General features: G+C 40.4%; 1 protein-coding gene across 11 annotated transcripts in view; it reads left to right on the forward strand.

Moving 5' to 3' along the window:
- ERC2 (ELKS/RAB6-interacting/CAST family member 2) overlaps positions 1–27,711 on the forward strand; it is a 1,404,232-nt gene that overhangs the window by 480,746 nt on the left and 895,775 nt on the right. For 9 of the 11 annotated variants that reach the window (XM_073592266.1, XM_073592270.1, XM_073592267.1 and 6 more), the window contains 4 exons: positions 12,401–12,538; positions 15,745–15,885; positions 17,508–17,648; positions 24,627–24,662. In XM_073592266.1, the coding sequence (XP_073448367.1) occupies positions 12,401–12,538; positions 15,745–15,885; positions 17,508–17,648; positions 24,627–24,662 (456 nt within the window). The remainder of the gene's footprint in view (positions 1–12,400; positions 12,539–15,744; positions 15,886–17,507; positions 17,649–24,626; positions 24,663–27,711) is intronic. The other 2 variants (XM_073592273.1, XM_073592276.1) reach the window with 1 other exon arrangement.

A 27,711-nucleotide genomic window follows, 5' to 3' on the forward strand; every position in this document is an offset into this window, starting at 1 on the left:
GTGACTACCCTCATGTGATACACAGAGATAAAACACATTTTCCTACATAAGTTGTGCTTGTTTATTTGCAGCCTTCTTGTCTCTACAGCCATTCAAAGTGCACAGTTTACGCAGCATTTCTGAGCTTCAGAAGGCAGGGGATCTGTAAAGCAGAGAGCTGAGTGTAATCTGACACCTGAGTGGAGGGAATGAACACACCCCCTCTACACAGTCTCATAGGGAAACATGCAAGCTGAGGCTGTCAGTCACCACCTGTGTGCTGAGGAGGATAGGGGGGGGGGCAGGGCTGCCTCCTGGGATTCTGTTGTGTTGGCCTCACTTGTCATGGCTCATGCATATAGAATAGGGAGGCGTGAGCAAATAGGAACCACACTATGTGCTTTGGATTGAGGCTAGCACATACTACAGAGGGATATGCTTTGTTTCTTTTTCATTTCATTTCAACCACTCTCTGGTTGTCAACTTTGAATTTACTCCAGAAATAAAACAATAAGCCTACCACTTTATAAAACTCTGGTTCGTCCACATCTGGAGTATTCCGTCCAGTTCTGACCACAAATCCTTAGGAAAGATGTGCTGGAACTAGAAAAAGTGCAGAGAAGGGCAACAAAAACTATAAGGGGACTGGAGGACCTCAATTATGAGGAACGCCTACAAGCACTAAACTTATTCTCCCTGGAGAAGAGACACTTGAGAGGAGATATAATAGTGGTATACAAATACCTCAATGGTGATCCCAGCGTAGGAAGAAAACTATTCAGTCTCAGGGAGTGTAAGAAGACACAGGGCCACACAATGAGACTGGAAGAGAAGCGGTTTAAACCTAAAGGGTTACTAAACCCAGGACCCTGCATTCACTATATCTGGTCTCCCACAGTACACAGAACATGAAAATGCAATTATTTTAGTAAATATAAACAGCTAAATACCTTTTCTCATCAACAGTATATTAAAATCTTGTGATTTCTATCAGTTCCTGGTGAAGCTTGTAGGAGGAGTTTTCATACGGAGCTGTCCTATGAGGCTGCAGGGCTCCTGACCCTCTGCCTGGACATGTCTGGACAGTGCTGATTGGTGTGTTGATCACATGCATTCTACCAAGAAGAAAAATCCCTTTAAACGGAGCATGTGCAGCCTGACTCCAAAGGCTCTGTCTTATCCGGACTTGTCCAGGGGGACAGTGCAGGGAGGGGAGGATCTGTGCATACAGGATCAAGCAACCTTTTTAACACAATGCAGAGGATTAACCCCTTAGGTTCCACAGTTAGTACAACAAGCATGCTTTACTGCATTGACAGACTTGTTTTACTCTTGTGGGTTTAGTAACACTTTAAGATGCATAGGGGATTTTTCACGATAGGGATGTGGAACTCTCTTTCACAAATGGTGATGTCAGCAGGGAGTATTGATAGTTTAAAAGACTCATGGACTTGAATCTTAGTGAACACAACATACAAGGACATGGGAAATGATTATCGACACTTACACAGGTTGAACTGGATGGACTAGCATCTTTATTCATCCAAATATGTACCTTTGCTCCCAGTGTTAGATTGAAAATGCTGCAGAGCTTGTTTGGCTCACACTGCTAGCCTCCATACCCTCAAGTAAGTCCTTACTTGATTACCGGAATGAAATACAAATACAGATAAAGATAATTATGCTAGCTGTATATAAAAATACAACTGATTTATCAATAATGAATGCATAAATGAGTTAAATGGCAATTTATACATTATGTTTTGTGGAGTTCCCTTTTTAATGGAATATATAGCAGTTTTGGGCATAATTTATTTCTTTATATGTAGTGAAAACTTTTATTTTAATAAATATCTATTTATTGGGTTTGAATATAGGTGTTTACAATGTTGTATAGGTTGGAATTAAGAATGGTACAGTTTCGAAAAAGATAAAAGGTTACAAGAACATGCATGTGATAATACAGTCAGCAAGTGAAAAGTCACAGTATGGCAGTTCAATCTTGAAATTAGGTGAATATTGAATATTGCAAATCAATATTACTTACTCTTTTATACCAGCAGGTAAGGCTTTAGGCTACATTTTTGTGTTTTCTTGCATTTTTTAGCTCCTATGTTGTAAAGAAAGTTGCTGTTTATAGAGGTCAAGTTGAAATTGATACACATTAACCTCCCTGGCGGTATGATTATGTCTGATTTTTGAAGCTCAAAGTGGTACATTGTTTCACATGGAAATTTAGCGGTTTATATTGTAGGCCTGTAATTCTTAGGAATATCTCACTTAAATCTGTCCAAACAAGAGTTTAGTAGACATCCCGGGTATCATAAAGTCATGAAATACAAAATCATAAATTGTAATATAATAAATAACTATAAATAATTATAATACATTTTATTCAATAATGTAATCAAATCAAAAACACTGAAATTTGCTCAGTTGCAGAATTGTCGCTGTCGTCACTTTCAGTGATGACGAATTTCCCCACAAATGAATATCGCTCAATTCTGCAAGTGATTCTAATTTACTATCGATGTTTTCTAGCTGGTCTAAAACCGCTTTTGACGTAAAGGGACACTTTTTGGTTGCCATGGACATTCTCGAGTTTCTAGGCAGAAAGAACAGTACATATAGTATAAAAGTGCATGCAGGGCACTGGACAAAGCACTAGGGGCAAAAGGAAGGTGAAATGATTTGTGTTATGTATTTTTCACTTTTTTGAATTTGCCACCGGGCTCCGCCCCTGTGCCTCACGACGCTCGCAGGGAACGGAGCCCAGCACAGTGATGAATCAAGCGGAGTACACAGCCCGCAGACATAGCGGGGGATATTGCAGGATCCTGGGGACAAGGTAAAAAACGTTACCAGGATACTGCGATGCAATCCCGAGTGTGGCTCGGGGTTATCGCTTTTGGTAATGAAAATTCACCCCGAGCCACACTCGGGATTACCGCCAGGGAGGTTAAGGAATGAGTTGCAACAGTGGCTTTAATAAAGGCTTCACAAATCTCAAAACATGTTTATTCTCTGTTGCTACATTGGGTTGTCTGGAATTTAACTATTAAAGCAGAATTCCGCCAAAAAAATAAAAAATAAAAGTCAGCAGCTACAAATACTGCAGCTGCTGACTTTTAAAATAAGGACACTTACCTGTCCAGGGCTCCCGCGATGTCCTCCCCCGAAGCTGACTTGTCCCTCGGCTCCCGGGTGCAGGAGCCAAATTGGGCCAAATTAGCTACTTGTGACTCGTTAGTGTTACAAGGTCTCAGGTGTGAATGGGGAGCAGGTGTGTTAAATTTGCTGTTATCGCTCTAATGGCCCGTACACACGGTCGGACTTTGTTCGGACATTCCGACAATAAAATCCTAGGATTTTTTCCAACGGATGTTGGCTCAAACTTGTCTTGCATACACACGGTCACACAAAGTTGTCGGAAAATCTGATCGTTCTGAACGTGGTGACGTAAAACACGTATGTCGGGACTATAAACGGGGCAGTGGCCAATAGCTTTCATCTCTTTATTTATTCTGAGCATGCGTGGCACTTTGTCCGTCGGATTTGTGTACACACGATCGGAATTTCCGACAACGGATTTTGTTGTCGGAAAATTTTATATCCTACTCTCAAACTTTGTGTGTCGGAAAATCCGATGGAAAATGTGTGATGGAGCCTACACACGGAATTTCCGACAACAAGGTCCTATCACACATTTTCCGTCGGAAAATGCGACCCTGTGTACGGGGCATCACTCTCTCATACTAGTCACTGGAAGTTCAACATGGCACCTCATGGCAAAAAACTCTCTGAGGATCTGAAAAAAAGATTTGTTGCTCCACAAAAAGAAGGCCTAGGTCAGTGATGGAGAACCTTGGCACTCCAGATGTTTTGGAACTACATTTCCAATGATGCTTAACTACACAGCAGAGTGAATGAGCATCATGGGAAATGTAGTTCCAAAACATCTGGGGTGCCAAGGTTCGCCATCGCTGGCCTAGGTTATAAGAAGATTGCCAAGACCCTGAAACAGAGCTGCAGCATGGTGGCCAAGATCATACAGCGGTTTAACAGGACAGGTTCCACTCAGAACAGGCCTCGCCGTGGTCGACCAAAGAGGTTGTGTGCACGTGCTTAGTGTCACATCCAGAGGTTGTCTTTGGGAAATAGACGCATGAGTGCTGCCAGCATTGCTGCAGAGGTTGAAGGGGTGGGGGAGTCACCCTGTCAGTGCTTAGACAATACATCGCACACTGCATCAAATTGGTCTTCATGGCTGTCGTCCCAGAAGGAAGACTCTTCTAAAGATGATGCACAAGAAAGCCCGCAAACAGTTTGCTGAAGACAAGCAGACAAAGGACGTGGATTACCTGAACCAAGTCCTGTGGTCTGATGAGACCAAGATAAATGTATTTGGTTCAGATGGTGTCAAGCGTGTGTGGCAGCAACCAGGTGAGGTGTACAAAGACAAGTGTGTCTTGCCTACAGTCAAGCATCGTGGTGGGAGTGTCATGGTCTGGGGCTGCATGAGTGCTGCTGGCACTGGGGAGCTACAGTTCATTGAGGGAACCATGAATGCCAACATGTACTGTGACATACTGAAGCAGAGCATGATCCCCTCCCTTCGGAGACTGGGCCGTAGGACAGTATTCCAATATAACGACCCCAAATACACCTCCAAGATGACCACTGCCTTGCTAAAGAATCTCAGGGTAAAGGTGATGGACTGGCCAAGCATGTCTCCAGACCTCAACTCTATTGGGCATCTGTGGGGCATCCTCAAATGGAACGTGGAGGAGAGCAAGGTCTGTAACATCCACCAGCTCCATGATGTTGTCATGGAGGAGTGAAAGAGGACTCCAGTGGCAACCTGTGAAGCTCTGGTGAACTCCATGTCCAAGAGGGTTAAGGCAGTGTTGGAAAATGATGGCGGCCACACAAAATATTGACACTTTGGGCCCAATTTGGACAATTTCACTCACTTTTTTTACCTGCAGTTTAGACATTAATAGCTGTGTGTTGAGTTATTTTTAGGGAACAGCAAATTTACACTGTTATACAAGCTGTACACTCACTATTTTACATTGTAGAAAAGTGTAATTTGTTCTGTGTTGTCACTTGAAAAGATATAATAAAATATTTACAAAAATGTAAGTGGTGTACTCACTTTTGTGACATACTGTATATATATATATATATATATATATATATATATATATATATATATATATATATATATATATATATATATATATATTTATCCATTTAAATGATAACTGCAGTTTAAAATTGCACTAATTCATTAAAGAAGAACTCCGGGATAGGCAAAAAAAAAAAAAAATCACCCATTTGTACACCCCCTACACAAAACACATTTGTGAAATTCCTTATCAATGAAGAGAAAAGTCCAACTGAATTTTCAGGAAGTCATCTCTGTAATTCAAAAGATAACAGCATCTGCTCTGCCAAGGAGGAGGTGTTGCAGCAGTGATTCAATTATATCCTCTCCTCTATCTCTACAGGAAAAGGAACTACATTTCCCATTAACCTCTGGGAATTGCATTGAATGTGGGCGGGTACACTAGGCCTGTACATGATGAATGTGTACTCGCCCACTTCAAGATAAATCACGCCCCTCATTCTACTGCCACACTGCTCAGCACACAGTTAGAGGCAAATCTTAGAAATGTAAAGCATGCATGTGCAAAATGTTTAGTTCATTCTATGTAGTCTACGTTATCTAAATATTGAATTCTCCCTCCTCTAGATTTTCTGTTGCTGGCTGTGGCTGCTACCTTCACATGCCATCTCTCCCCCTCCAGCCACAACAGCAGATAAACATATTGCCCTTACATGCTTTATTTTATCATTACCGAACTGTAGACACATGACCATATTTATATATATTAGCCACTACATTCTGCTGTAATTCAGTATTTAAATGTTCCTCCTCCTGCATCTTTGAGATCTTTCTAACAGCAATCAGTGCTTGTATGGTGTATGTGAGCACATCCCTAGTCGCAACACAGAAAGAGAGAGCCGGAACATGCTGCTTTACGTCGGCATGTGGAAGGAGTAAACATTGGCATAAGAAAAAAACAAAAAAAATGCTGCCCTACTAATAAATAACTTAACAATAATGGGGAACCCTCTAATGTACGGAAATCTCAATACACTTTAAAATTACCACAATACTGGTCTCTGTGATATGTAACTTCACATATAATACACATCAAGCTGAAAATAAGACATACAAAAATGAAACTTAGCAGGGATGGAGGAAACCCCTCTACAAATATTTGCAATACAAATTAACTTCAAGTGCAACAACTTTTTATTTGGGAGGTTCACACTTTTTTTTTTCCTGTATAAAGTTTTTATTGAGGTTGTAAAAGATCTGAACAGCGGATAACATAGTTGTGAAAAAGTAGCAAAAAGTCAGAGAAGTATATCTTGTTGAAAGAGATCACATACTGTATAACAGATTGTACATAATATGACAATAAACATATTGTTACATATGTTGTACACCTGGTACGACTAAATTCAGGTGTAAGCCACGTTGAAATTGGCAGAAAAGAGGTAGAACTTTTTAACTACAAAATCTCTGATTTCCTCATCCTCTTAGAGAATGCAAAGTTTTACTATATAGTACAGGTATCCGGAACATATATTTGGCGTTATTGTAAAATAGAAGGTAGAAATATGAAGATGTTGGTGGAAGGAGGAGTGGGGAAAGCTTGGGGTAATTTGGGGTGAGAAGAGGGCGCCAGAAATGGCAATTAGTGTGGAGGGGGCAAAAATTCTACCCTTCTTTCCCGCCGGAACGTGGTGAGGGTAACTTAAGTTACGTGTTTAATATATTCGTCAGTCGTAACAAAATGCAGCCAGCATGACAATATTTTCCTAAATTTGGAGGGGGTGTCTTTCGCTTGGTGTACAAGTTCCTTCATTTCCGCAGTTTTCTGTATACGTCTAAGCCATTCAGCTATAGATGGTGGATCTGAGGAATGCCATCGAGCTGGGATACACATCTTTACTGCAGTGTGGTGCAGCAAAAATTGCGCTGGTGAGTATTCTAGAGAGAAGGTGGTAATTTGGTTCGTGAGTCAGTGCACTTCTTTCCAGTATGGTTGTAACAGAGGGCATTTTTTTTATTAGATTGTTACACTGAATTTTATGTTTTAGTTACTATTATAATGTGAATTATTGCACTCTGCATCCACCTAGGTAAGTATGATTTCTAAAAAAAATAAAAAAGCCAAACTTCTCTTTTAATAATTATTCTTTGTTATAAATTGTCTCCAGTTTCGTGTTTATAAGAGGTGTTTGGTGCGTTAGTTCAATCCAACTGCATATTGCCAACAACCAGCAAGAGTGGAGAATGACCAGTTGCGAACTGCTGCTGCCATGATGTTCCAAAGGCTTCAGTATTTTGAGTCACTCATCAGAAACAAATATGAAAGTCAGGACTTACTTTACTTGATGCATGCTTTTTTTTTATCCGAGACAGTGGCTTAGAATGTACCATAGTCTACTAATATTGTGAGCAATGGTTTTGGCTTTGTAAATATTATGGACAGGTCTTGTTCCCCCATGACTGGTTAGTCCCTGAAATATTTATTGTGCGTCCTTTGGGAAGCGTTCCAGATTTAATCCTTCTTATAAACATACTGTATGTATTTACTGTATATACTAAGCACTCGAAAATAGGCTCATTAAAAAGGTTTCTTTTTACTCAAATCCCTAAAAATTTGAATAAGGCCTCATTTGCATGGGCGTACTTAAAGAGGTATTAAACTCACATTTTACAAAATTGCTGACAGGTAGGTTTTTATAACAGACGTGACCCTATTGTTTTTTTGTGTCATAAATTCTTCCTCCTGCCTGTCAGCTGTCATATACACTGAACTGCACATGTGCAGCTGAGCGTACCTTTCCAGTGGTGATGTGACTCCTGTGCGCATGCATGGGAGTGACGTCATTGCGGCCCAGCCATTCCAGCAGCCAGACAGATGAAACCTAGAAAGAAAACCAGGGGGAAGATGGACAGTACTGAAGGACTTCCCTTGACTGGTAAGTCTGTCTTAATGTGCTAGTATGTAGTGCACACTAGCACATTATAGTATAAACCTGCAGGGGGCCCGGATTCATTTTTTTTTTTTAAATTAAGCGTTTAAAACCACTTTAAGCATATATCTCTAATAGGGCTGTGTTTTGCCTGCATGGGATGCACAGGTGTTCTGCACATCCACATACAGGCAGTCCTGTTCATGTCAATTGGGATGCAGCGGCTGCATGGACACAAACCACTGCTCCCAATTTGACAGACGTGGCTGTGTGTCTCCAAACTCAAACAATGTGCATTCGGGGACACACACCTACACCTGCATCAATTTCAAATTGGGAGCAGCATCCGGCTTTGTCGTTGCCGGTGCTGCATCCCAGATGGCATGAACGGGGCTGCCTACAAGGGAATACACAGAACACCTGTGCATCCCTGTGCAGGAAAACACAGCCCTCATACGGATGTACACTTTAGTACACCTGTGAAAATGAGGCTTAAAGGAGCATCCACTGTGCAGTACAGGCACCTTCAGGCCCCGTTAGACAGCATTGTTAGTGCCTTATGACTCCTAGTGCCCAGGGCTCCGTAATATAGAAATCTGGAGCTTTAAAGAGGAAGTAAAGCCTCTGAAAAAAAAAAAAATACACCCTGCAAGACAAAGGCATAATGAGCTAGTATGCATAGTATACTAGCTCATTATGAATTACTTACCTGAGATCGAAGCCCCCGCATTGGCCCTCGTTCGCCTCCTCCGACGCTGCCACTTCCGGGTATCGCGGCTCTGGTGCTGTGACTGGCCGGAGCCGCGACGATGTCACTCCTGCGCATGCACGCTGGTGCCGCCACTAATGGCTTGATCGCCGTTAGAAAAGGCACGCTCAGTGCACCTGCGCCCGATGTCTACGGCGCATGCTCCGTAGAAATCGGTGCCGCTATTTCTGCAAATATCTCCTAAACTTTATCTAGGCTTACCTGTAGGTTAAAGTGGTTGTAATGGGTTTACAACCACTTTAAAGGGGCCAAACATGTACCAATATGATCATTCAAACCATCATTCAATATGTGTAAAGGTTAATTCCACTTTCGTGGGGAAAAAAAATAGCAAATAAAGAAAAAATAATATAGCGTATATAATTGCGACATAATTATATTGTAATTGAATGGTATTAAAAATTACCTTTCCTTTTTAATCTGCAGCCATTGTAATTTTCTGAGAATGCATTGCAATATGCCTGGAGTTGTTCAAGTACCACCAAAAGAAATAAAGAAAGCTCTATTTGGGGGGGGGGGATGACATTAATTTTATTTAGAAACAACAAGAAAAAATAGGGGGATTTTTGCGGTGCCAAATACAAAGAGAGGGAATTAGCTTTCATCAGTTAAAATAGAAATTTTATTGCGTAACACGTTTATAAAAAACAAGCAACTTTGGAGCAATATAAAATAACAGGTGTTTGGTGGTCATAAATGAAGAGATGAGTCACAGATCACAAATAGAAACATTGCACACTAGCCCGACATGTTTCGCTGTTAGCTTCCTCAGGGGATGTGCAAGGCTTACTTGGAACCACCAAACAAATGCTAGCACCAGCAGATCACCAGGCTAGACCCCAGGCAGACACCCCAAAGGACCCGATTCACAGGAATCAGTCAGGTGCGACCATAAGGGCAGATAGGGAGGCAAGAGAATGTTTGTCTAGCAATCCATGAATGAGACACACTTGGCTGAGTCTACAGTGAGACTATGGAGACTAGACTGCAAAGGGAAGACAGTCTACACAGTCGTCACTAAATAGGAGCGTCTCCCTCCGGCTCTAAATTTTATTCAGGTACAGCATTGCATGACCGTGTGCAATTGTCAGTTAAAGTAACGCAGTGCCATATCGCAAAAAATGGCCTGGTCATGAAGAGGGGTGAATCTTGGTTAAGGGGGTGACATTCACTGCGGAGCTTGTGTACAGATGTGTATATGATTATCTCTGGGCATATGCAGTTCAGTTCTGTATATATTATTTTTCGTATGGGTTAAATATCCCGAAGGGGTGAAAACAAAGGTTAGCTGGTATTTTTCGTAAGATGTTTGCAAAGATCAATAGTGTAAACCAACGGGATTCCAGTCTGTCTCTGCTTAGTGGAGGTAGATTAATGAAGGGTGTTTTTTTTGGTTGGTTGGGGCACAGGTAAAAGCACTTTTCATACTGGGTTTTGATTTGTCACAAAATTTCCAAAATTTTGATCTGGCATGTACGACCATTACAAATTGCAATGAGTTCACCCCTCACCCCAAGCTTATACAAAATTCTTATACCCTACTGGCTAAGTGGTAGCAGTTCTGATTGCAGCAGTTGGATTGTTGGTTTGCATGTTCTCCCTGTGCCTGTGTGGGTTTCCTCCCACACTCAAAAGGTATGCTGGTAGGTTAATTGGCTCCTGTCTAAACTTGTCTGTGTATGTATGAATGTGAATTAGGGATCTTAGATTGCAAGCTCCTTGAGGGCAGGGACTGATGTGGAAATATGATATATAAAGTATGTCACAAAAGTGAGTACACCCCTCACATTATTGTAAATATTTTATTATATCTTGTCATATGACAACACTTCACTCCACTTCATGTGGTAACACTTTCTTACAATGTACAATAGTGAGTGTACAGCTTGTATAACAGTGTATATTTGCTGTCCCCTCAAAATAACTCCACACACAGCCATTAATGTCTAAACCACTGGCAACAAAAGTGAGTACACCCCTAAGTACACCCCTAAGTGAAAATGTCCAAATTGGGCTAAAATGTCAATATTTTGTGTGGCCATATTTTCCAGCACTGCCTTAACCCTCTTGGGCATGGAGTTCACCAGGAGTTGCCACTGGAGTCCTCTTCCACTCCTCCATGATGACATCATGGAGCTGGTGGATGTTAGAGACCTTGCGCTCCTCCACCTTCCGTTTGAGGATGCCCCACAGATGCTCAATAGAGTTTAGGTCTGGAGACATGCTTGGCCAGTCCATCACCTTTACCCTCAGCTTCTTTAGCAAGGCAATGGTCATCTTGGAGGTGTTTTTGGGGTCATTATCATGTTGGAATACTGCTCTGTGGCCCAGTCTCCGAAGGGAGAGGATCATGCTCTTCTTTAGTATGTCACAGTACATGTTGGCATTCATGGTTCCCTCAATGAACTGTAGCTCCCCAGACCATGACACTCCCACCACCATGCTCGACTGTAGGCAAGACACACTTGTCTTTGTACTCCTCACCTGGTTGCTGCCACATACGATTGACACCATCTGAACCAAATACGTTTATCTTGGTCTCATTAGACCAAAGGACATTGTTCCAGTAATCCATGTTCATAGTCTGCTTTTCTTCAGCAATCTATTTGCTGGATTTCTTGTGCATCATATTTAAAAGAGGCTTCCTTCTGGGATGACGTCCATGCAGACCAATTTGATGCAGTGTGCAATGTTTGATATGAGCACTGACAGGCTGACCCCCCCACCCCTTCAACCTCTGCAGCAATGCTGGCAGCATTCATATTCATATACATATTCATAGTCTATTTCCCAAAGACAACCACTGGATATGATGCTGAGCACGTGCACACAACTTCTTTGGTCGACCATAGCGAGGCCTGTTCTGAGTGGAACCTGTCCTGTTAAACCGCTGTATGGTCTTGCCCACAATGCTGCAGCTCAGTTTCAGGGTCTTGGCAATCTTCTTATAGCCTAGGCCATCTTTGTGAAGAGCAACAATTTTTTTTTCAGATCCTCAGAGAGTTTTTTGCCATGAGATGCCATGTTGAACTTCCAGTGACTATTATGAGAGAGTGAGAGTGATAACAGCAAATTTAACACACCTGCTCCCCATTCACACCTGAGACCTTGTAACAACGGATCACATGACATCGGGAGGGAAAATGGCTAATTGGGCCCAATTTGGATATTTTCACTAAGAGGTGTACTCACTTTTGTTGCCAGCGGTTTAGACATTAATGGCTGTGTGTTGAGTTATTTTGAGGGGACAGCAAATTTACACTGTTATACAAGCTGTACATTCATTACTTTATATTGTAGCAAAGTGTCATTTCTTCAGTGTTATCACATGAAAAGATATAATAAAAGATTTAGAAAAAAACGAGGGGTGTACTCACTTTTGTGAGATACTGTATGTAAAGGGCTGCGTAAATTGACAGCGCTATATAAGTATCTAAATTAAAAAAATGAATACTGTTCACCACTTACAAGAAAGATCTGTATCACCATCTGTACAAAGCTTCACTTTTGGAAACACTGCTTTATTAAATAAAGGTCTCACTCTTAAAATGTGTTATCTTTAAACTGATACCTTTTTTCCTTTCTTTATAGATTGAAAATCTTCAGGAACAACTTCGAGATAAAGATAAACAGCTTGGGAACCTCAAAGATCGAGTCAAGTCACTACAGACCGATTCGAGTAATACCGACACAGCCCTCGCAACCTTGGAGGAGGCTCTCTCTGAAAAGGTAACTGTGTAGAGAGCCCACAGGCTAAGGGGTCTGTTTATGACATTTTAAATCTGTTATTGTATCAGATTTCATGCAAAAGGCATGAGTGAAACCAGGCAGTCTTTTATCTACACAGACATTGCAGATCTGACTTCAGGTAAAGCTGATTTTTTTACACAGAGTGTTAAAGCTGCTATCCAGAAATTGGTAGTGATATGAGAGGGGGAGCAATGAGGAGCTCACTACAGCCTTTATGCTCAAGCACTGTTAGATCTGATAGCAAGAAGAATGATATGAGTCACTTTAGGGCAGGGGTCTCTAAACTGCAGCCCGGGTGCCAGATGCAGCCCATTGGTTGTCTTTATCCGGCCCTTGGGGCTGTTCATCCCATTGATATGATACACTATTCTGCCCTCTGACACCAAAAATGTGGCATAATTCTTGCCACTGACATCAACAATGGGGTACCATTTCTACCACTGACACCAGCAATGGGGCACTATTCCTCCCCCTAATACCAAAGCTGGGGCACGCTTTACTTCCACTGTTGCTAGAGAAAAAACTATTTTCCCGCTGGCCACAGTCCAGCCCTTCTAAAGTCTGAAGGACAGTATACTTGCCCTTTGTTTAGAAAGTTTGGAGAACCCTGCTTTAGGTGAACCCAAGTTCAGGTTTTTCCCTGATAAGCTAACTACTCTGGGCTTACTTCCTGCAACTGCAATAAAATGCAAAATGTTAAGAAAAAAAACTGTTTAGCGTGCAAGCAGATCTTGCCAATGCAAATATAAGTAAAACAGAAACATATTGTTAAGATTTCCCCATGTTAGTTGTTAATCAAGTAGAACCCCCTCTAACAGATGTGTTTGACTTCTCAGCCTATACTGATGACAGGCCCAGTAGTCTTCCCTTTCTAACCGACTGCAAGTGCGTAGAAGTGTTTATTAAATGGCCTTCTTATACAGTCCAGTTTTATGTAATCATAGTAAATTACACCAAGGGAAAATGAAAAATCATGAAAGCCACATGTTTCCTAGAAATCCTATTAGATAATGTGCAAAGAAATGGTTTTATTGACAGGATTTAACTTAGAGCATGTGAACAAATAAACAAGATTTTGTATTAGGTGCAAAACCAAATTCTGTGTTTCTTAGAAATCGTCAGTGTAGGCTGCTGTTCATTTTCACCTTCTGTAAAAATTAAATGCATAATATATTAAGTAGTAGAAACAGATGACGTCCATTGGGGCAATGCATGTTCTGCTACCCCATTTGGATTGTGTCCCTCTGTTTGTCCTATTTTTACTATTTTTTTTATTTTCCTACCTTTTCTTTGTCTGTGTGCCATGTTCTACCTCCCTTTTACACATATTCCTACATAGTCTATGCCCTTTCTCACCAGAGACGGGAAAAAAATTTCACAGAAGCATTACAATGTCTGAAAGGGATATGGATTAAGTGGAAATTGGGGGGTGCCAAACTGGGCTGATTCTAAAAAACTTGAATGGTTGACATACAATTATCAGTGTTAGATTTTCCAGTGACGGTTATCTTTTGGACTGAAAACTCCAGTGCCAGAAAAATGTGTTAAAGCAGTGTTACAGGTTTGGTTAGGCTTAACTAGTTAACTCATGGTCAATGGTTAAGGCATAGGTGCTCAACCTGTGACCCTCTAGCTGTTGAGGGTCTATAAGTGCCATCATGCCTCTGCCTTTGGGAGTCATGCTTGTACCTATCAGTGCCTTGCAATGTCTCATGGGACTTGTAGTTCTGCAGGAACTGGAGGGCCACAGGTTAAGGACCCATGGGTTAGGGGGTTAAGAGTTAGGATCAGGGCTGAAGTGTATCTATAGCCAAAGGACATTCAATTATTTACATACTCATAACATGCAGTAAATAAACATAAGCATTTACTGGCTAATATAAATGCCAAGGCCTGGTGGAGCAATTCACCCTTAAAGTACACGGCAGAAGCACTATAGTCATTCGAGATGTTTTCACAGCAGCTCAGCTGACCTGGTCTGTGTTGTGTTGAAGGCTGCCAAGTCACTGCTGGGTGGGAGGAACAGGGTGAGCTAAGCTTCTACGAGAAAAACCTTACAGTGCATTCTATATTTTCTTTTATGCATTTTTTTTCTATGTATATAGAAAAAAAGCTGAGGCATATCAAATTCATTACCAGTCATTTTTACAGGAGCTGCAAGGTATACAAATGTGTGACAGCTAAGTTGCAGAGAGACAGTAAATAAAAGTAATCTCTAGCAGCCCCATATAACATGTCCTTGCCTCTGATCATCACTTTCAGTATGTACTTAGTCTGAAAGAATTCCTGTTGCATGTCTCTAGAATCTGAGTATCTTCTGTATCATGTCTGCAGTCTCTGGGCCATCTACTATAGCATGTCTACAGCCTAATCATCTACAGTAGCATGCCCATAGTCTTTGACAGTTTTCTTTAGTATTACAAGGACTGAATATTATGTGGAGACCTCTAAGGCATGGGACGGAACATAAGGTATCCAATATCAAATAAGCTATCTCCATTGATGTAGCCCTTACAGGTTACAGGTCTTGTGTTGGTTCCCTCCTGAAATACGTACAACGCTTTTCTGTGCCCAGTAAAAACACATTCACTGACTTAACCATAACAAATGGGCAGCTTTGCTTTACAGTGATGGGCAGCCTGTTGACTCAATGGTCAACACTGGTGCAGTGCAGGGGTCCTAGGGTTTCATTCTACCAAGATACGATCTCCATGGTTTCTCCATGTTCTCCCATCTTTGCATGAATTTCTTATGGGTATTCAGCTCAAAAACATACACAGGTTAAGTAGAACTTTCCAAAATGGCTCTCCAGTGTGTGTTGCATGACTCGATTAGTGACGTTAGATTGTAATCTCCACTGGTGCGTGCACTGATGTAAAAGGTTCAGTGTTCTCCATAAAGAGCTGTGGAATTTGTTGGCGCTATATAATTTATTAACTATATGCTCATTTCCAGTTGCATTCATTTGATGTGTTCGTTTTGTGTCATGTACAGACACATAATTCATATGTGTGTATAATACCACATTCATTCACTCCATTGAAAGATGGAATTTTCTGTGTACCGATATTAACTTTTGTTTTTCTTGAGTGGATTATTTGTAGCTATGGAATCTAAGGGTGAAACTGTACTTCTATGAGTTTCTACCATCCACTTTATTTGCCTATCCACTTTAAATTTTACAGGAGAGAATCATTGAACGTTTAAAGGAACAGAGGGAGAGTAATGACCGAGAGAGACTAGAAGAAATAGAAAACTATAAGAAAGAAAACAAGGACTTGAAAGAAAAAGTAAACAGTTTGCAAGCTGAGCTGACAGAGAAAGAGGTGGGTGATTTTAGATGAGGTTTATTGTTAATTTACTTATATAGGATTATCATTATTGATGAGTAAGATTCAGTATACTGATGAGTTAAAGCTAGAATCCAGATAAACAAAGCGTAATGCATGTATGTGATCTTTTTAACCAGCCAAAGGATTTGTCACTTTTGTTCTATCAGGTTTGTGATCCAGATATCCTTGACTAACAGCAGAGTCAGGTCAAGACCTCTGCACAGACTTTACTGCAGTTAAAGCAGATATTGAAGACACCAATTAATACAGCTCGGTATTTATTACTACAACAATAAATGCATATTTTTACATTTTAATTTTCAAGTACCTGAATATGATTTGAATCAGTCCCTTGCTGTCCCTGTACAGCAGAGCTCAGATTGGCAGAGGGAGAAGCAGCACAAGTAGGCAGTCAGTTAAGCTGTAGTGCTCATGTGCTATCGAGGAATGTGCTGAGAGGAGGCAAGACCAGAGTGACAGGGAGAAAAGCTCATCAGTCTGCTGATTCTCCTTCAACTCTGCAATCACAAACTGGAGGAGAGACAAGGCCTGTAATGTTAAGCCCAGTACACACTACAACCGCTGGGTTGAATTAATAAAAAAACTGACAGCTCAGGTCAGAGCCACTATACTAACAAGCCAATGTTAGTACAGCTATCTCCCCTGCTGAGCTATTGTGTTCTGACAGGGGGGTGACCTTCCCAGAGCACCCTGGTCAGTGCTCTCAGCCATTGATCGGGAGCCAGTCGCCGGACCATTTTTGGTCATGAGCCTTCAACAGGAGCCGGCTGAACAGTTGAATTCTGTTGGACCTGGTGCCGTACAGTACACACAGGCCGAACGTCGGCTGGTTTCTTTTGAACCGGCAGATGCCGGCCAACATTCAGCCATGTGTACTTGGCTTTACTTCGTTGTAGAAATGAAAAATCAGGTCTTCTGCAGGAGCTGTGTAAATTCCAGAACTTGATGGACACAAATACAAATCCTTTGCAGGTAAAACAGCTTTCATATACAGTGTTTATTTCATCTGTGTATTTAGATATTTGCTTGGAGTTGAACTTTAAAAAGTGAACACTCATTGCTAAGCATGATAAGATTTTGTTGGACATACACAAGGTGGATTTTATGTTTTTCTGTCAGTTTTCAAGTTAAGCAATCTGCCAATAAGTTTTCCCAGTTTCAAGTACTGGTAATTTAGGGAATTTGCTATAATATGCAAATACTGACTTTTGAATGCAAAGCTGAGGGCTAGTTCCACTCCTCATCACCTCCTGTACCTAGATCTTGGTCCTTAAGCATGAAGGGCAGGTTCAGAACCCAATAGCTAGGCCACGAGAGGAGAAACTAAACTCCAGGAGACAATCACTTGGCTCGAGAAGGGAGGACCAATCTTCAACTTGGCTTTCAAAATTCTACATTTGTATATTAGAGAGTCCTCAGTTTCAGGGTTCTTAAAAGCTTGAGAAGACAGTGAGATGTTTATGCAAGCACCTGCTCTTAAATACATAAATATTCACCATATGATATAAGAATTTTTATTTTAAAGCTAAAAGAAAGACACATTCAGAATTCCTGATGGTGAGTATGTATAAGGACTGACCTTTTAATCTTCGTAGGCCAGTTTAATAGACTTGAAAGAACATGCATCTACACTGGCTTCCTCTGGACTCAAGCGAGACTCCAAACTGAAGTCCCTGGAAATGGCCATTGAACAGAAGAAAGAAGAGTGCAATAAGTTGGAAGCTCAGTTGAAGAAGGTAAGCAGTATATGCCTCAACTGACTAATGCCTAATATAACTCACAATGCTGCAGTTTGGAAACAGTTTGATAATTTAATCAGGTGCCAGTGTTTCCTTAGTTCTGTATGAAGCGGCATCAAAGAATTCTTTGAACTTTGGGGAGAAAACAAGGTCTAGTGGTTGCTGCTGATGGAAGTTTGAAAAAGGAAAAACAATGCTCTATCACAAAAGTAATATATATAAACCGCAAGTTTTGGGGCCAACAACTGCACTGACACTGATGTGAACCCAAACATATTGTAATTACAAATCAAAGCCGTTGTGGTTTTTCAGAATGAAATTGTGTCATCGACTTGCCAAACTGAGCTTTTGGATAATATTAACTTAAACTAATCAAGAAATGTTGATTGCTGCAATGTTTTTCTAGTACAAACAAAGCTGTAGAGCAGAGAGGACAGCTGCTTTCCGCAGTGCCAGCACAGAACAGGTACCATATCATACATAATGTTACAGAGATTTCTGCTTTGTCAATGAAGACATCTAAGGGTCACCATTACTCAAAAGCTCCCACAGTGCTTACAATGCAATCTGTTAAAGTTTTGTTTTTTTCTGAAATTATTTTTAATCGACAAAAACTAGCAGCACAGAGAATATCCATGAATTCTTAACGTGTTAGTTCGGAGTAAGATCTGGCTGTGTGACCAGGCTTCTGCACTAGCACTCAGATCATTAAACAAGCCAGTTTATATGTTGGTAGATGCTGGAAGGTTACGTAAATTCCAGCTGAATGCTCAGCAAAACATATTTATTTCAGCAGTGGCTACATAAAGTCTATGACTTATAAATGCCTTTTTTGTTCTTTATAATAGAAACCCAGAAACAATAAAAACGTCTCTCTTCCAAGCTGCAGACTTCAGAGATGGACTACTGCTCTTTGCAAGAGACCAGCAATCTCACTGCAGCAGTCAGACACACCCCCTACGAGTGACATCTAGAGCTATCCAATCAGACCTCTGCACAAAGAGCAGCAGTCCTTGACTGTAGCCTTCAGATTGGGGATATTATTAAAGTGTTACTAAACCCAGGACCCTGCATTAACTATATTTGATCTCCCACATTACATAGAACATGGAAATGCAATTATTTTAATAAATATAATGTGCTAAATACCTTTTCTCATCAGCAGTATAAAGCAGTCTTGTGACTTCTATCAGTGTCTGGTTAAAGCTTGTAGATGGAGTTTTCATACTGCTCTGACTGTCCTATGATCTTGAATGACTCCTGACCCTCTGTCTGGACAGTTCTGATTGGCCCTGTGCTGATGACATGCACCCCCCCCCCCCAAGAAATAAAAACTAGCAATACACACAAAACTGAGCATGTGCAGAGTGCCTCCAAGGCTCTGCCTTATCATCTTATCAGGAGATGGATTGGGGACAGTGGAAGAAAGGGAAGATCAGAGAAGACAGGATCAAACAGCCTTTTTACAGAATGTCCCATAGATTCCACAGTGAATATAACAAGCATTCTTTACTGCATATACCAACTGATTTTACTCTTGAGTGTTTAGTAACACTTTAAAAACACACGAGTAGGTCATTTATAGGCCTTGGTTGTATGCAGTCTCCACGGAAATAAATATTTCTCTGAGAGTTCAATGGAACCTTCCAGTCTTCTAATGTAAACAAAGAGCAGTTGTACTGTGTTTAGATGAAAAGGCTGCCAAGCCATTGCTGAGAGAGGGAACAGAGTGAGATAAAGCTGCTAAGAGTCTGACTGCAATTGCTACTAGTGCCTTTAATATGACATTTGAGGATAAATTACTACAGAATGCCAGCAGCTAAAGAGGTCAGTGTGGGTTTTTCTTAAAATTATTTTAAATTAAATATGCAAATATTAAATGTTCAAATGTTAACAGAGGCTCACTTTAAATTGCTGTTATGCAGGCGCCAACTGGCAGAATTTGCTTAATGGCTTTGATGGTTTACCAGCTTTTGTTCCCAAGGCTTTATTAAGTCAGCATTGTAATAGCAATTCAAAATTAATGATGCTCTTCTGGATTTAACAAATAGGTCACATGCACAGATGTAGGATGGTGTGGCTCATATGCTAGGGCTACTTTGTCCTGCCACTCCAGGGCTGACATTAGGATTGACTGTTAGTTATTGTAAACCTATATTGAAAATAGCTGTCTTTAGCTATGATGTTATTTACTTAGTCTCCATTTCTTTAAAAGTAAGAAAACTTCTTCCTACCCTTACTGTACATAAAGTACATACCCAGCGAATATATTAGTCTACCTACTTAGCAGTCAAAAAGTCAGAACATCTTTTACAGAGTTAAAAATTATTTTAAGTCAGATAAATCTGAATTTTTCTGAGCTATTTAAAATCAGACAATTATTTAAAATTAAACATATGATTTTATTTTATTAGGATCAACTCTGCTAATTTCTATTTACATACTGTATATGACCATGTAGAGCAAACCCAGTGTGATTTCAGAAGAACACAATCCCTTTCTCTTTAAAATTACTTACTGCATGTGGGATCTTCATGTTTCTATGTACATGAAAAAAAAACTAAAAAAATCAGGTTTGTATGGCAATTGCTCCTCGTTGCATTAACCGTGACAGAAGGAACAGACACAGTTGTGATTGACTGTCAATCATTGTAAACCTATATTGAAAATGAAAACCTAAAACCAACCCTTATTGCATAGTGAAAGCACCTTAGATGTCTCAACATCCAAACAGACTTTCAGCAGAGAACTCCAAGCATATGTGCACTTTGACGTGCAAATATTGGCCACCCCCTGTATTCAACAGCTCGGCCTATAGCTTTTCTCGTTTCAGCACTTAGATTTCCTAGGTGGCTGAAATAAAGACTGACTCTCCTAGCAGTGAATGTCAGAAAGCAAAAGACAAACACTGGTGCCTTTAAAATAGAGGATTACCTGGAAGGAGTTCATTCTTTCTTAACAAAAGTGCAATCACACTTTAGGTATCCAAAACTGCATGTAGCCATGTAACATAGGCACCAAAAAGTGTCACATACTTTTTATAGGCCACAGAGTTGTCCAGGAGCATTAAACCTTAGGAAGATTTTATGTACAATTTTCCGAAGTTATGCTTGGTCCCCCTGCAGGCCATTGTTGCTCATTAAGGCTGTTCATCACAATAATGGACCAATAGCAAGGTGAGGAGGTGGAGGGCCAACCATATCTTCAGGAACGGAAGTCTGTATAGATCAAGCTCTTTCGTCTACCAGGGGATGCTTTAGGATGTTTGACCCCACAATACATTACATGGCTGCCTGCAGTTTACAACACCTCAAGTATCTGTAGGCCCATTTAATTGTAAATAATAATTATTTGTGTGGAACCTAACAAGCTATGAAAGTGCTTAGAAGAGAGTGTAATACACTTGTGCAGACTCTATAATAGTCAAGCTGTATATAGTACATGCTCATTATTTGGCAGCCAAATGCAATTGTAATTGCAATGAGCCCTGTATAGCAGGGACTTTGTAATACTATGGCTGCACCAAAAAAGGGAATATGGCCCAAGTGACATAAGCAGTTTATTGACAGATTTGTTGGATGGTGTAATGAAACTGTAGTTGAGGTAAACAGTGTAGCATGAAACCTGCAATGTTGTGCCCTATACAGCAGTCAAAAAAGATGAAAAAAAGAGCAGCGCTACCTAAAAGTGCTAAATAACATTAAAGTGTTAAATGACAAATGTGTAAACTTTACATCTACGTGGTTCACTTATCATGAGATCACTTATCTAATGATAATCCTAGTGCAATATGTATAAATAATACTCTCATAAATATTAAAAATTATTATTTCATAATACAACAAAAATGCTCAAATTGTCTGTGCAAGTGAATCTGTCATAAATCAGATGTGACCAGAATTGCGTAACTGTGACAGAGTGAATCAAACATAAGTAAGTGAAAAAATAAGTAATTTATTAATATAAAGCATACAATTATAAACGCACCACCAATACCAAACAGTGTAAACAACCAAACAGTGACAACAAACTAACCAGCATATACAGCAAAATGGATATCAGAATCATAGTCTTAGTCAGGCCAGGGTCATAAACAGGAGATCAGCAGATGGGGGGCAAGGAGTAAGACAGACAGGGACAAGGTGGAAGGGATCAGGCTGCAGGGCAAGGATATAGGAATACAGGAACAGACAGGATCAATACAAATAGGTTCAGGATACAGGGTTCAGGTTCAGGATCAGGTTCAGGATCAGGTTCAGAATCAGGTTTCAGGTCAGGGCACAAGGACAATGCCAAGGCAAGGATGTGTGAGCTTTGCTGGGTATTTATACCATTTCCTGCAATCAGGCTCAGGTGATGCCTGACTGCAGAAGGTGATATCGTCTCCATACTGCCAGGATCCACCCGCTGGTGGACGCCAGTACTGCGACCCAAAGATCAAATAATACCAGCAGGGGAAAGCTCTCCTGACAGTTCCAAACTGCCAGGAGACACCTGCTGGTGGACCTCAGTACTGCACGCCAAATGTCAGCAAGTATTACAAGCGGGTGGAACCTTTCTTGACAGAATCACACCAAAAACTATAATGTGATCCCATAACAGTGCTCCCAAATCTTTAAAAGTACTCCACATTAGCAATGCGCCACACTATTCCAGTCTTTTCAAGTGTCTTGCTATCCAGACTGCCCCCTTAAGCATTGCTCACACACTGTCTACAAATGACCCCATGTGCTATAAGGAGGTGAAAATGCACATTTTAATATGCCTAGATCACTTTTTCCAGCTTGTTCCACCAATTAAGGGAGGTCTTAGACTATATTCACATTAACTTTATAGTAGCTCAGGCAGAGACAGAGATCTAGAAAAAGACTATCATTGCACAACATATTTATTTAAAAGTGCAGTTTAAAAATGAACAGCTATCCACCCAAATAGATTGTGCCTCTCCCACCACAATGGCATGACCAGCCCAACATTAGATAGGAAACGCCACTGCGCCTCTGAATTCTGGCATGCGTTCCAAATGGCAGAAGTGATGTCAGGGGATGTGACATAATTTATCGGAAGTACAGCCTCTATGCGTTTCGGCACTGGGCGTCATTAGGAACCAGTCCAGATAAATGAACCATATATATGTAAAGTTTACACATTTGTCATTTAGCACTTTACTGTTATTTAGCACTTTTCGGTAGTGCTATTCTTTTTGTCTTAGTTCCTAAAGTGCAATCTTGGGATGCACATAGAGTGGCTGCTGGGTCTTTTGCTGGGTCACGTTAAGAATATGTAAGTATTTGAATGTCCAAAGCCTGGATGCAGTACCACTTCAGCCTCGGAAGGTTTTACCCCCTTAATGACAAGGCCATTTTTTGCAATACGGCACTGCGTTACTTTAACTGACAATTGCGTGGGTGTGCGACGCTGTACCCAAATAAAATTGATACCCTTTCTATTCCCACAAATAGACCTTTCTTTTGGTGGCATTTGATCACCTAAACAAAAAGTCTGATGATTTTGAAAAAAAAAACATTATTTTGTTATTTTATGCTATAATACATATCCAATAAAAAAATGTAAAAAAAATCAAATTTCTTCATCAATTTAGGTCAATATGTATTCTACTACATATTTTTGTAAAAAAAAAAAAATATCCCAATAAGCGTATATTGATTGGTTTGTGCAAAAGTAATAGCATCTACAAAATAGGGGATATTTTTATGGCATTTTTTTTTTTCTATTTGTAATGGCAGTGATCAGCGATTTTTAGCAGGATTGCGACATTGCAGCAGACAGATCGGACACCTAGATGACACTTCTGACACTTTTTTGGGAACCAGTGACATTATTACAGTGATCAGTGCTATAAATAAGCACTGACACAGTATAAATGACACTGGCAGGGAAGGGTTTAACATCAGGGGTGATCAAAGGGTTAACAGTGTTCCCTCGGTGTGTTTCTAACTGTGTAGGGGGATGGGCTCACTGCATGGACAATCTGATCCTTGTTCCTGATTAGCAGGAACACTAGATCAGAGTGTCCATGCCTGATAGCACGTCAGTCTGCTCGTTAACATCAGCAGACTGCCATTCTGTCTCTGCGGGGACCCACTGATTGGTTCCCCCTGTGGCCAATCAGCGCGTAGTCGTGGCTCCGTGGGCACACACGCGCCCCCCCCAGTGGCTATTGACAAAATCACGTACAGGTACGTGATTTTACTCAATAGAGCCGCCTTGCCGCAGTATATGTACGGCAGGCGGTCAGGAAGTGGTTAAATGTCACTGCATCTTTGCTTTATGGAAATGGTTCAACTCCAAAGTCATTTTTTAAGTTGTTCAGTTTTACTGAATATTAACTGTGGTAAATTTGCCTCATCTGGTCTCTCACAGTCATCAACTTTTCATCTTAAAGAAGTTGAACCTTTTAGTTGACAGCAATCACATATGTTGCACTCCATTTCCTCTTTGGGCTTTCCTCTGTAGCTAACCCGTTCCTTTGGTGACCCCCTTCCCCCCCAATTTGCATGCTAGAAAAATAATGGCGTTTATTTAACAATAGTGCTTAATTAATCTTTTATTATTAGTATCTTTGAAAGTTGTGTGATTAATGGGTGCCTTCGCTAAAAGCACTTCTGGTGATTCATTGCTCGATTCCAGCACTTAATGTATCATCAAAGTGGACAGCCTACTTTATTTCATGGGTTATTTAACCTGAGAAAGGGAAAGGAACTGTATACCGTACTTTTCAGATTTTAACAATTCTCTTTTAGGAGCCAAGGTAAACAGGCGCGGGTCCCCGCGTGACTCTCACTTTCACCGAAGAATGTTTAGGAACTTAATATTGCTGCGTATTAATGACAAGCTCTTTTGTGCAAACACACTGGATTTGTCGAGTTAATTCTTTTTTTCCTGAACCTTTCCTTCTCTTTTTTTCCTTTTCAATGTGTGTCTGTGTCATTCCCTCCTGATTTGCCAATGTAGCAAGCAGAGCAGTTGTTCAATCAGATGTACAGCCCTGTAAGTGGTTTTCATTGAAGTACATGACAAAGCATGAGAAACCCATCATCCCACCAAGCTTTGACATATAGCATCACTAAGGCTGTACATATATGTATTGGTTTTGCCTGCGTAATGTTCACCTCTCTTTGCTGAGAATGGTCATCTGTGAGCTTCCGCTTTATGCGGCACTGCAGCATGCATGAAAGGCAGTCCTTAAGTTTAATGTACCTTATACTTTGTAGGATCCTTCAAACATCTGGCATAACTGAACCTCTATGGTCATATGTGTTCAAGGAATGCTAACTGGTTCTGCCTTATCAGGGTGAATTGGAAAAAAGAAGCTGTCACAATTGGAACTATTATCCTACAGGTAGAGAAAGGAATAAAGTTGACTCTTACAGCTTCCAGAATGATTTCATATTTTTGGCTAGTTTTTAAGAAAGATCAGACATGTCAGTAGCTGTTATCAGCCACCAAACACTAGTCTTGAGTTTAAATTCTGATAACTGCCAAACCTTTTCTTTCACTTTTTTGATAGAATTGGGAAGGGTTATAGCCACCCTGTCTTTGTCTCTGTTCAGTAGGTTTCCCCAAAATTCCTAAAAACACCAGTGTTTTTCTGGGGACAAAGACATCAATAAAAACCTGACACAGTTTAAACCTGCCCACCTTTTTAAAACTGGTTAAAAATGTGGTGGTATGGGATTCTGAACTGCTTCAGTGGCAGGCAGTGGCAGTCAGGTCATAGGCTGTATCTATCCATTTAAGTCTTTAAGAGCAGGGGTGTCCAACCTGCAGCCCAAGATGGCTATGAATGTGGCCCAGCACAAAATCGTGAACTTACTTAAAAATTGTGATTTATTTTTTGGGGGGGGGATTTTTTGTAAAAGTGCATTTACACTTGGTGAACACACTAAGCCGAAGAAAAAATTGGCAGTGTCTCTTTGCTGGACTTTTATAAGTTTTAGCTTCCCAAAGAAAAATATCCCACTCTTCACGATTACACTTTATTTATATCATCAGTTTTCAGCAACCCCTATATTTGTGAGCAACTATTTTGAAGGATGAAGCATATGAAGGGAAAAATTAGAACCCAAATGTATTTATTTTATTTATAGTTATGAGCACCTTGAGAATTAATTGAGAATTGCTACTACATCCATTGGACCGGATAATGATGTGTTAGGTTATAGAAAACAGTGTCAAATATTGTACTAGTTTTATGTTGCCCTCGTTTACTTTTATAATAAAACATTTTATATAAAAAAAAGATGTTTTATTACTCATAATTGGTACATTACCTATGGCATTGATCTGCCTGACCTTTTCTGCCCATCAGCTATCCTTATTGTTAGTGTATTTTATGTGTAGCCCAAGACAATTCTTCTTCTTCCAATGTGGCCCAGGAAGGTCAAAACGTGGTACACCCCTGCTATGGAGCGTCTGTGATCTCATGTATGTCCTCCCTGAATTAAGATAGGTATATTTTTCCTATTTGAGAATCTTAATGAAGGTACCTAATTTTCTCATAACCTTCTGGAAGGGTAGTCTTGGCAACTGCACACATTGTTCAACATGGGCTCTAGCATTGTGGCGGGAGTAAGTGAAAGTGTAATTTTATATATTGAGTAAATAGTGGGGCATAGCTTGTTACTGTGTGTAAACCTGCTGTAGCATTATTGATTGTAATATAGCATATCATATTTCTAGCAAGGAACCAGCATAGCCTAAATACTGTACAACATAAGGTAATTTGAAGCTTATAGAAGAAAAATCATAGAAAGGTGGATTAAAGAACTTTCCTTTAAACAGAACCTTCCCAGTTGACCAGTTTTCTGTCTGTCAGGTTAATCCATCTACTCATCATAAAGAGATGGTACTTTGTACCTATGAATTAAATCGAGCTTACCATGTTCTGAACTTGACCCCTCTGACACAGCTGTTTGGCCACTGGCACTTTATGTTGATGTCAAAACAGGTTTTTGCCCGTCAGCAAACGCTATGGGTTGTCTCCCCAGGCTGTCTGCAGGTTAATGTCATGCCTTGCACTCTCTGACTTCTCTCCGTAATTATTTTTCCCCAATGCTGACATGCCTTTTCGATAATTAAAGTAAGCAGTTGCTCAGCTTTAATCATTGTCTGACTAACATGTGGTTTTGACAATGAAAACCCAGAGGACAGCTCTGCCAATTACATTTGCCCAAAATGCAATGCTTAGACCATGGTTTCTGTGCCCGGGCAATGTGTAAATCTCTCTGTGTTGCATTTTGCAGCATTTTTCTCATCACTACGGCTCCGCTTTGACTAAAGTGATTGTTCTCATCTGTACTTAGATTTATTAACTCCAGTTCCTCTTTAATCAAACACAACCTGTAACTGATGAGCCGTGTATATGTGTCTTGCCTTTGCTTAAGCTTTGAATTGTGGGAATTTCCGATACGACTGATTTAAGAGAACATACTGATGTTTTCCAGCAGAAACGCAAACATGGAGTGATACATGGCTTTGAACAATAGGAACGAGTATATTGGAGATCAGATGTGGTTCCACAAGGGAAACCAAATTTAATTTTGTTTTGCTTAATGGCACAGCAAGCTTCTCCATCAAGTATCTGTTTTCTTCAGATTGCTCAGCCCTAAGGGTTGAGTTCTGAGCCAGAACTTGCTGTGCATCTGTACAAAATATTGTTCCCATCTTTTTGCAAAGCAACAACACTTGAAGGTTCAAACAGCATTATGTCCCTGTCTCCAAGAGCCTGCTGTGAGCAGTCTAGCTAGTTTGATATATACAGTATCTCACATAAGTGAGTACACCCCTCACATTTTTGTAAATATTTTATTATATCTTTTCATGTGACAACACTGAAGAAATTACACTTTGCTACAATGTAAATTAGTGTACAGCTTGTATAACAGTGTAAACCTTTCCCCTTAAAATAACTCAACACACAGCCATTAATGTCTAAACAGCTGACAACAAACGTGAGTACACCCCTAAGTAATAATGTCCAAATTGGGCCCAAAGTGTCATTATTTTCCAGCACTGCCTTAACCCTCTTGAGCATGGC

This window comes from Aquarana catesbeiana, linkage group LG07 (assembly GCF_042186555.1).
Source record: "Aquarana catesbeiana isolate 2022-GZ linkage group LG07, ASM4218655v1, whole genome shotgun sequence".
NCBI classification, from domain to species: domain Eukaryota; kingdom Metazoa; phylum Chordata; class Amphibia; order Anura; family Ranidae; genus Aquarana; species Aquarana catesbeiana.